This window comes from Perca fluviatilis, chromosome 4 (genome assembly GCF_010015445.1).
Source record: "Perca fluviatilis chromosome 4, GENO_Pfluv_1.0, whole genome shotgun sequence".
NCBI classification, from domain to species: domain Eukaryota; kingdom Metazoa; phylum Chordata; class Actinopteri; order Perciformes; family Percidae; genus Perca; species Perca fluviatilis.
In genome coordinates, this window is record NC_053115.1 from 2,041,732 (window position 1) to 2,053,433 (window position 11,702).

At 38.9% G+C, this 11,702-nt stretch overlaps 1 protein-coding gene across 1 annotated transcript in view; it reads left to right on the forward strand.

Annotated features, from left to right (window-relative positions):
• Positions 1 to 10,412, forward strand: part of asip1 (agouti signaling protein 1) — a 27,920-nt gene extending 17,508 nt beyond the window's left edge. Inside the window, exons 2-4 of the mRNA XM_039796539.1 lie at positions 8,572 to 8,743; positions 9,252 to 9,301; positions 9,871 to 10,412. Of these exons, the coding sequence (XP_039652473.1) occupies positions 8,578 to 8,743; positions 9,252 to 9,301; positions 9,871 to 10,035 (381 nt within the window). The 5' untranslated portion in view covers positions 8,572 to 8,577 and the 3' untranslated portion in view covers positions 10,036 to 10,412. The remainder of the gene's footprint in view (positions 1 to 8,571; positions 8,744 to 9,251; positions 9,302 to 9,870) is intronic.
• Positions 10,413 to 11,702: the final 1,290 nt, after the last annotated feature.

Here is an 11,702-nt window from a genome sequence, read left to right on the forward strand (position 1 = left end):
AAGGTCTATATAAGAGAGACTTCAGATACAGTATTAGGGGACCACTAAGGTCTATATAAGAGAGACTTCAGATACAGTATTAGGGGACCACTAAGGTCTATATAAAAGAGACTTCAGATACAGTATTAGGGGACCACTAAGGTCTATATAAAAGAGACTTCAGATACAGTATTAGGGGACCACTAAGGTCTATATAAAAGAGACTTCAGATACAGTATTAGGGGACCACTAAGGCCTATATAAAAGAGACTTCAGATACAGTATTAGGGGACCACTAAGGTCTATATAAAAGAGACTTCAGATACAGTATTAGGGGACAACAATAATAATTATCATAACAATAATAGGATCTAGTCATTAATATTCAGGGCAATTAGCCTACATCTTATTTCATAGGGGGGCGCTGGTCCCAAAGAGGTTGCGAACCACTGAACTAGACTGTACATTTCATATTTTGCCTCCACATCTGCACATGTTTTTGTTGCTTGTCAACTTTCCCACTGAGTTTTCTATCATTGTTTCACCTCTTTAAATGATCCCGCTTTGAAATGGATCAGTGCATTACAGTGTGGTTTCCAAAACCGCCACTCTGATCCATTGTTGACACTTTAAAGTTGAAACAGACGCTGGGTGGGAGATGTATCTAGGTGGTTTAAAGTGCTATTTAACATATACAATGCGTTTGACATCCTTGCACGATGCTTCCACTGCTTTCAAAGGGACTGCTTAATGATATTCCACCAAAAATCTTTTTTTTTGGAGTATCAAATACTTTCTTTTCTGTTTCACAAAGAACAGTGTCTGTAATCAGCCTAGATTCATGCATGTTAACATTTCCAAAAGCTGTCATGGATGAAAAATGGATCAACATGTTGTATCCCTTAATTGTATAAACACATGGTTCACAATATGTCTCAGTTTTTGCCATTTATTTAGTTTTTTGCCAGATTTGTAATGATGTATGACACCTTTGAACCCTGCACCGCTGCAACATTTTCCAAATATTTCTAATGCTATTTTCTGACTCTTGTTTTATCACGAGATGCAATTTGTGTACTTGTTTCAGTGCCAGGTTTAAAAAAATTTAAAAAAGCGCATTCCTATTATTAACCATCACTGTCAAACGGCAAACATTTAAAACAGGTTATTATCAGTGTTGGGAGTAACGGCGTTTAAGTATAACGGCGTTATGATGACACCGTTGCTAATGTGATGATGATTGGCTGGCTGGGCAGATGCCCTGCTCACGCTGTCTCACTGCACGCTCTGACTACCGCTAAACACAAGACAGCGACAATGGCGACGAGCCAGGGAAATTCAAAGGTAGCGTTCTCGAACTGGAAGTACCGGCACTACTTCTCCCTCATTGAAATTACAGGCAAGAATGTTAATGTAACATGCACGCTATGCCCAGGAAAAACAACTTTATCCAGTCCCGAAATCCAAGCAGTTGTCCCGAATCCCGAATCCTGCCCTAATTGTCCCGAAAATTAGAGCAAAGTCTCAAGAGCAGACTCTCGAGTAGTTCTAGTCTGATAGAACATTAAAAACTGTTCATGGTGGTTGAGTCGTCCTGCGGCCAGCTCCCGGTCTGGCAGATGGTCCAGGGCACTCTGCCTGCGACCCACTTCCAATACGTTCCGAAAGTCCTCCTCGTCTCCAAAATAAAAGCCCCCATCCCCGTCGGGAGACAACGGGGTGGCATCACAGCTGAGGGACGCAACAGTCTGGGGTGAAATACTATAATAGTATAAAATAATATAATTACAAAAAATACAACCTTTGTGTCCCCTTTTGATGTTATAGAGTAGATGAAGAGAGCGCAAGTTGCAGCCTTGAGGCCAGGGAAAGTACACGTGCAGGCAGCCAATAAAAATAAATCATTTGGTGCAGAGTTTTAAAATTCATGTTCAGATGTTATTGAACGTAATAGCGTTATAGAACATAAAAAATAACGTCACAGTTACTTTGCTGAGTAACAAATTACTTTTACAATGTGGTAACTGAGTTACTAACTGAATGACTTTTTGGTAGAAGTAATTTGTAACTGTAACTAATTACTTTTTTAAAGTAAAATTGGTTATTATATATCACCCCGTAAACTGTCTCTCATTAAATATCTCTGATTGGTTAGTTGCAAATTGTGGACTGTGGAGGTTTTGTTTGTCTGGTTTTCATCATTGTCTCTTTTGAGAAATCGCATAATTTAGCAACTGCAGTTTGAGCTTTGCTTTGTTGTTGGGTGGGGAGGGGGCTGAATCTTCAACCTGTTCTCACTCCGAACTCGTAAAATACGGACATTTGGACAGTGGCTGTCAGCTTCTGAAGCGATGACAAAAGCGCCCTTCGGCGTGTTTGTAGAACGTACCGGGGAGAGCAGCAGCTCCATGAGGTTTGAAGATGACGTAACACTAAGAGATACTACGGTAGAGAGGAGTATGTAAGGGGGAAACTCCACGTAGGGAGGTTGGTTGGGGCCCCCCCCCCAACCAACCTCCCTGGATGGGTGGATGGGTCAAACACAGGACTTTCACCCAGGAGACCGGGGATCGTGTCCCGCGTGTCACGTTTCCTAAACCCAACCGTCACTTTCTTTTACTAAACCCAACCATCCCGTTCTTCCCACGTGTCACGGAAACATAAGCCCACCCACGACCTTCTCCTTAACATAACTGCGTCAAAAGTGACGCCAATAGTCCCGACCAAGCGCATTTAGATAAAGCTCCTCAGGTTCATAACACTTTGGGGGGGGGGGGGGGTTTCAGCCCCGAATGATTTGAGTGTAGCCCCGAATGTATTTTGAAAAGTTGACTGACAAATCGCTTAGTGTCCACTCTCGCTGTAAAAAGCTGGGCAGCTTCAGGTTTATGGACGCGCTCTGCTGTCGACATTCTGCGGCAGATGTGTCGCGTGAGCTCCGTGTATTTCAGCCGTAGTTTCGGGTTTCCACCTCCGATGTAGAGCAGCGTACAGCCACTTCCCTAACGTTAGCCGCTTTCCGATCAAGTAGTTACAGGAATTTAGTTATAGGAAAAGTCCACTTCTAAGCAGTTCTACTAACTACTCATCCAGACCAGAGTCTCAAACGGGGCTCTGTGTCAGTCAGGTCTGAGATCTACCGTATCAGCAGAGCATTCATGTAATGCACAGCAGACTACGGTGCAGGTAGATTATTTTCTGAAATATAGTGACTTTATTTTTCACAAAATATCACGACTCCTCCAAACCTCAGAGAACACAGATGGTATGAGTTATATTTTTAATGTGCACAAAGTTTTGAACATGGGCAGACATCTTGCTCAGACATCTGAAATATTACAGTCCAGGGGTTTATTAATTCATTAAAATTAATGATGTCATTGAGGTGAATAATTGTCATATGCACATTTAAGGAGGTTACATCCCCAACAAAAGATTCAAAAGAGGAGGGAAGAATAAATGATGCCTAAGCTACATGTGTGCTGACTCAGATATAATTAGAAAAGTTGATCTAAAGGAGAATAAATAGATGAAAGCAATACAGAATGCCTGAGAGCCTTAGTGCAATATACTCCATTATGTTTTTATATTTGGATTGTAATGTTTCCCTTTACATAAAGATATTTCAGCCATATTGATTCAGGTAGAAATAGGTGCATAAAAATTCACCAAAATAATAATAATATTAAATAATAATGTATACTGTTTAAATGCAGGAAATTAAGTGTTTAATGCTAAAAAATTCACCAAACAAATCTTGAAACAAGACCTTGGCCTTTGGGTTGCTAGGCCAGTTATGATTAGGCCAAATGTTGGTACCATCTAAATTACACCTACAAACTGGCCAGCTAAAATAAATGAACATACATTGGCTATTCACAAGCTGGGAAACCCAATCGCTGTTTTGCACTGCATTCAGTTTATTTAAATGGGTCCGGGCTAAGCTCCAAACCTCCTCAAGTTCTAGAAACGCCCCTGGCACCAAATATTGTTATTCCACTTGAATTATTTTTCATCTCTTGGCAAATACATAGCATATGAGACTGAATAACGGCTAGAGCGATCGAGCAGCTACCACTGAAATCTTCTGTTCACAGTCTTGAACCTTTGACTTTTTGTTGTTTTTTTGGGCCGAATCAAATGTTTTATTGTCACAATTCATCTCGTAGCTGGCTGCCTCGGTTCCAGACTTAAAACTCTTTATATCAGCAGTTTAATGAAATGTCAACGGAGATATTGAATGCGGGAAAACACTTTAGAGCCTTTAAAAAATGGTGAAATAGAAATTGGCCCTGATTCTCTTAAATCAACATAATGTTTTTGTTTATGAAGATGTTTACATATTTCCCAACCAATATTTTGTTCAATTTCATAAATTTCATAAATTTTCCGAGGGTGAAATCCATTGCTTGCCTGTTAACATTAGCCTAAAGGTAAAAAATAATAATAAAGTAAGTGAATTGTAAAGTATTTTTCTTTGTTTGAATAACCAATCAACCCTACCTTACACATTAATACTAGAAAAAGAGCCCCTTTGGTGTAAAAACACATTAAGTCATTTTACAGCGCAATTTTGAATGACGACCATTCACCGTGAATAAGGGCTCCCCCTTCCTACAAAAGCCAATTTAACCACTGTAAAAAGATCACCTCAGACTACGTCCTTATTGTAGTAGTTTTATGTATCACTTTAAACCAATACCTGATCTGTTACTAACCCTAAGTATTTTTGTTAAACTCAAGTTCTGTTTCACAACGTTTACTACGGGTTCAAATCTGCGCATGTTATGTTAAATAGAACATGATGACGTCACATGGTTAAACTACCACTGTGCGGCAGTAAAATCGATGTTTCTAATTTTATCCGCGGTGGGGATAAAATGTATCCCCCCCCTCAAAGTAATCAATGCCACTTCACCAATAGACCATATATTATATACCTAATATAGAAGTATTTAAAACTCAGTAAAGCACTGTCATGTTTATCAGTCTATAGAGCCATAGAACGATAACATCTGAGCAGCAGCTGCTGGCTGTATTTAGCCGCTACAGAGCTCCAGGACGCCGGCTACCAGCGGCAGTTGTTTAGCCGCCAACAGGTGACTGTGAGCCGGGTACAAACACCGCCAGATGACGGTCCTTTCAGGGGCCCTGGTGGTGGAGTTTAGCCAGAAAAAGTGAGCTTCATGCAGCAATGACAGTTATGTTTTGACACCAAAATTACTCATTAAGTTTAGGAAAAAGATTATGGTTAAAACACTCCCGAGGAACGAAGGAGCGTTTCCTTGGTGAAGGTATTTTGTTTTCACAGCGACGTGAACTCCGCTCCCCGGCCTGAAAGCGCTGTTTTATGCTGTTTTTCATTTTGACATTATTTTGAACTGGATATTGGCATGGCTGGCCGAGTGGCACTATATATTTATTGAAAGGAGGATTTAATTCTTGCAGGTTTTGTTTTGTTGTGCATGCTCAAAACATCCCCCCCCCCCGCTTTTTTCACGAATCCCACCCTGTCTACAAGATATACTGTATAAATAATATTATGTTACTATAAATAAAACAAGTTCACTGTAGTGTGGTGTTTAAAAGACCAAACACAGAGGTTACGTGACAATGGAGCAATAATTTTTTACAATAGCCTGCAAAACGCACATTATAAGTGAAATTTGAAAGTATATGGCAAAATGGTGAATTCCAACAACTCTTATTTTTGAATGAAGAGCTACTAATAAAATAAACCGATACTACTTCCACTGAATGAGAAACCCTGTCTCACGTCTAACAATGGACTGATTGCAACACCTTCAAGGTTTAAATCCCTTTACAAGAGGTGTTTATTTTATTTTGTCTAGAGGGCAAGAAACCAAGCTAAATGAAATACAACACCCGGCTGTGAGGACATTCTCTCCATACCATTAACAAAGTAGTTTTAGGGCGTTTTCACACCTATAGTTTGATTGATTTGGTCCCAATCAGTTGGGGAGTTTGGAAACTTGTTGTGATTTCCCCTCAGTTTGGTTTGGTTTCACACGTAACCCTAACCCTAACCCTGCTGAACACACCTGACTACAGGAGACACCAGCTCAGACTGCTGAACACACCTGACTACAGGAGACACCAGCTCAGACTGCTGAACACACCTGACTACAGGAGACACTAGCTCAGACTGCTGAACACACCTGACTACAGGAGACATCAGCTCAGACTGCTGAACACACTTGACTACAGGAGACACCAGCTCAGACTGCTGAACACACCTGACTACAGGAGACACTAGCTCAGACTGCTGAACACACCTGACTACAGGAGACACTAGCTCAGACTGCTGAACACACCTGACTACAGGAGACACTAGCTCAGACTGCTGAACACACCTGACTACAGGAGACACTAGCTCAGACTACAGGAGACACCTGACTACAGGAGACATCAGCTCAGACTGCTGAACACACCTGACTACAGGAGACATTAGTTCAGACCTGCGGAGTATATACAGTTGGTGTGGTTCGAGATCGGATCACATTTTCACCACACACGACCCGCTCCAGAGTTGGATTGAAAGGGTACCGAGAACACCTCATCAAGGAGGTCTCGGTACGCTTATTTGGTCCGATGCTCCATTCTCACCTGCCAAAACGAACCACACCAAGGGGCAAATGAACTCTAGTGCGATTCAACCAAACTATACGAGGCAGGTGTGAAAGCGCCTTAAGATCTTATTTATGCTAAGTTCCTGGCTCTCTGCTGGACGTTGCTCACAGCGGACCGCTGTGCGACATATGGCACTATATTATCAATGAGGACTAGCGAGTCAAATCAGCTGTCCTAGAGATTGATCAGAAAAAAAAAAATCTAAGCATCCCTACAACTTAACTGGGAGAAAAATACAAAACTAAGATACTGGAAAGACTATGGTGTGTTCCAACAGTCAGCAGTTCAAACTACAATTCTCACAATGCTGTTGCCCTGTGGTTAGCTTCATTTGACATGTTATTACTAATAATTAGCATTTGATCAGTGTGAGAAAGGCAGCAGAGTTGCTTTATGCAGAACTCGAAACATTTCTGTCTGATTTGGCATTAAAGGAATAACTGGTTTATAATAATAATAATTATTAGTAATAACATGTCAAATGAAGCTAACCACAGGACAACAGCATTGTGAGAATTGTAGTTTGCATTTCACAGATTTTAGCAGTGAATAAGGAATGACATTTTTAGCAGCCGATAAGGTAACTCAGATGTTTGTGGCTTTTAACCAGCAACATGTCCAAATCCCCACTCAAAAATTATGTTTGTGTTGCAGATCGCATCTTTATATTGCATTGAAATATAAAAAGTGAATGTTTGTCTAGTTCATCATTTTTCAGGACAATGTACTGTGCACAGACAGACAGTAACAGCTACGTCATCAGACTGCGAATGCCACGGAAAAGGAATACGTTCTAATTTAAAAGCATTGTGTGATTTGCAAAAAAAGCAGCAGGGACTGGTTATTGTTTGAATGTTTGTTAAAAAACAACAGCTTGTATTTATCAAGTGGATTTTGCGGATGGCAACACACATTGGAACAACTAAATACAGAAGAAGTCAGCTGTTAAACTGCTAACAAAATTCTAAGCAAACAAATGGTTGATGTAATGTTAATGGTTAGACCTTACCCTAAACTAATAACATGAAACAGCTTAAAATAGGTGTGACATAATGATACAGACAAACAATATTTTCTACCAAGACAAAATGAGGAAGCTAAAAATATTCAATAGATATTTCAGTCCGGACCAAGAACCCGACCAACTGACCAACAGCTCATTACTTAAAATTACTGATACTAGATTTTGTGCTGACTCGCTCATAGTGTCATGCTTGTTGCAGCAACATCCGTACAGATTAATCTCATCGAAAACACAGGATAGCGCCAGAACCTTGATGACGTCAGATTTCATTTAATAAGTTTCATTCCATATATTCAAACTTGTATTTAAATTCAGACTTTCATTCAATATATTCAGAGTTTCATTCCATATTTTCAGACTTCGATTCCATATATTCAGACATTCATTCCATATATTCAGATTTTTATTCTATATATTCAGACTTTTTATTCCATATATTCAGACTTTCATTCCATATATTCAGAATTTCATTCAATATATTCAGACTTTTTATTCCATATTTTCAGACTTTCATTCAATATATTCAGACTTTCATTCCATATATTCAGACTTTTTATTCAATATTTTCAGACTTCCATTCCATATATTCAAACTTTCATTCCAAATATTCAGATTCATTCAATATATTCAGACTTTCATTCAATATATTTAGACTTTCATTCCATATATATATATATATATATATATATATATATATATATATATATATATATATATATATATATATATATATGTGTAAAACCAAAACGTAACAATGTAAAAGTAGCCTAAAATGATGATTGGAACTCACTCGCTGATTTAAAAAAAGTTAATATACTTTAAGTTTATGTTTTTGAATTCCTGCTGGGAAAATCAAGCTTCTTATTTACCAAAACAACATTATTTCTAAGTATCCATTGTTGTTACTTATGTTCCAGAGAAAGATGAATGCCTTCCTGCTGCTGGGCTGCTTTGTCCTATCTGCGACAGACTACTTCCTTGCCTCTGCCCACATGCTCCCCGACGACAGACTCTCCACCAATAGGGTCGTGGAATATCACACTCTGTCGGCAAGCCTTGAGATAGGCCCACCTCCTGTTGTTATTGTAGGTAAGTTTGCAAGTTTAAACTCACAGTCATAGTCCAGATTGAATGGTATTGTTAAAATGTCTCTAATTTTTATAATTTATGTCATGTTCATTAAACTATACTGGCGATACTGACAAGACACAAATACCAAATGACCAAGACTACTGGTATCAAACAACAACTTTGTCCAATGGTAAATAATTGACCACAAAATGCAAAGATATCAAGTGAGCGGACTAGAATAACTAAACTGTGGCAATGTACACTGTGGCTAACCTCCACCACAAATGTATTGATAAGCAGTCAATCCCGTAACAAGTGTCTTTGTGAGATTGGCTGCTGTGCCCTTTTTGCACTCTGGGACTGGTAGGCTAGGATGATGTCAAAGAATCCCTCCTCATTGTCCTATTTTATAAGTGAACTATCACAATCAATTCAGTGCCATTTATCATCCCGTATGCTGATGATGCATTTTTGTCTTGCCGAGAAAGTTCTAGACGCATATTTATTTTCTAATGTTCTGTTTCAGAGTTGCCGAAATCAGCGAAGAAGAACAAGAAAACAAAGAAACAAAAAAAGGTATTACCAGAAGAAAAAGAAGAAGTTTTTGACAGTGTGTTATGAGCTTAACTCAAAAGGTCCACTTACTAGCTTTGGTCCTGATTCATTCATTTATTCAACCATTATTTATCCTCGAGAGATCACTAAAGGTCAACACTCATTTACAATGACATCAAGTCAGATTACAAAGACAAAAACATAACAATACAGAAAGTACAATCATAAGAAATATAGAAAGACAATAAAAACATTCATTATTCTACAATTGGATGCTTAGAAAATGCTAATACTGTAAGTGGACATTTTTGAGCTGACATTATTTTGTCATACACACCATTGCCAAAGCCAAGAATGAACTCCCATGCTCAAAACATATCTCTTATTCTCTCTCAGAATCTTGGCCATCGCAGCACTCAAAACACATTTCCATCTGTTTCTGTACTCATATGTTCTCCATTGTCACACACTGCAGTTATTTTTTTAAGATCTTTATCTTATCTGCTTCATCTTAGTTTTGCTTGGTGTTCCAACAGTATGGTCAAATATTGCCTCTCTCTCTCTTCTCTCTCTCTCTCTCTCTCTCTCAGAACAAATTCAGTGTAACGAAGCGCCCTCCTCCTCCTGCTGACTGCATTCCCTTGAGGGGAAGCTGTAAATCTCCAAGCAATGTGTGCTGTGATTTCTGTGCTTTCTGCCAGTGTCGGCTCTTTAGAACTGTCTGTTTCTGTCGAATGGGCAACCCTCGCTGCTAAAGACCAGCTGCAGCCCGGCCCAGCTCCAAGCTGAGGGAGCAAAACTTCATGCTAAAGCAAACCACTTTAAGTGAACACCTTGAGAGGTGAATCACTTCTAGTTCTTGGTTTGTAAGTTTTCCTAAAATTCTCTGCATGAAAGCACTTTATCACAGAGGACTGCCTGACTTTTCTAAAATCTTACAGGGTGTACTACTTATAGGACTTGTGAGACACTCAGAAATAAAAGTTTTTATATTAGCTTTTTGCATGCATAAATTGGATATGTTTGCTCAATCAATTTTATATATTGCTTTATTTTTACACAGAAATACATGAATGCGCAGTATCAAATATTTTATGAAGCCTTTTAAGAATAAAGTCCATGTTTTATATAACAGTGCTTATGTTTTATTTAATGTCTAGAAGAAGGTCATGTGAATTCACATATTTAATGGATAAGGTTTCAAATAAATCCCAGGAAAAGACCGAAACCAACCATATGTTAGTCCGTCTTGCAATACTTTATGACTTTCTCGACTTGTCCGTGGGACTCCGGTCTAAGCTCATTGGTTCCTAACGGAGTTATACATCTTCAGGAGAATAGCTCAAAATATATAGATAGAGAGGAAATCATTTATTAGTTTAGGACTATTTTCAAGATATATCAGGCTTTGGACACACAGGTAATTCTATATTGGCTGAAAGAAAAGATCAGACTTTTGTCTGAAGTTTTTACCTTGCTTTTTATCATTTATTTTCTTCTTTAATCAGTGCTTTTTAACATCTCATCATCTGTGTTATGTTACTGAGTAAAACAAATTCAGCCCAGGAGTCACAACTCCTTTAGTGTGAAATCACTGCCCGACTGTTGGGCAGATAACAAAAATATTTCCTGGGACCTTCAGGCTGTTATTTCCTGTAAGTAATTGTTACATTATGATAAACACATGCACTGTCACATTCCCTTTGGCGATCAACAATGAAGAATAAGGAAATGTTAGTGAAAACTGTGGTCCTTTAATGATTGCTTATGTGTGAGTGTCTGTTGGATTGGTAGGAAAATCTGGCCTGGAAAAGTAGGAGTAAATGGAAAAACTCTCCTCCCTCGACAGCTGCTCAACGTCTAAAGGCTCATTTATGCTCAACGTTAGATACGTACCTATACAGAGTCTTTTGTCCATAATCTGCGTATATTTCGTCCTTATTTGTGCATGTTTCTGAAAGCTTATGAATATAGACAAAATAGAGCAGTACCACTGGAAATTGTGGGGGCATTGTAGCCAATAATTTAAGCACGACATGACCATGGGCACGACAAAAACATTTTAAAAATGGTGGACCTTTTTAAGGAGAGGCAAGTTGGTCAGAAATTTTAGGGCACAGGGAAAACAGTTCCTACAGCCCAGCTGGGAGGAGATTGGACAGGAATTAAATGGGAGTTGGACGGTAGCGAAGGAAAAGATCTGTGCGAGATGCAGTGGATGCATTGCTTAAAGGAATATTTCACCACTGGAAAGCTGAATATATCTTTAAATTGGGTCACTTATGTAGTAGAAATGTGAAAAAAAAATTGAAATTTGTGCCTTCTAGGCCGAGAAAAGCCAGAAAATGTGTTTTGGTCTTATATGGATGAAAAACACCAAATCCCAGAATGCACCTGCTTCGTTGCTTTGAGTCCACTCCCA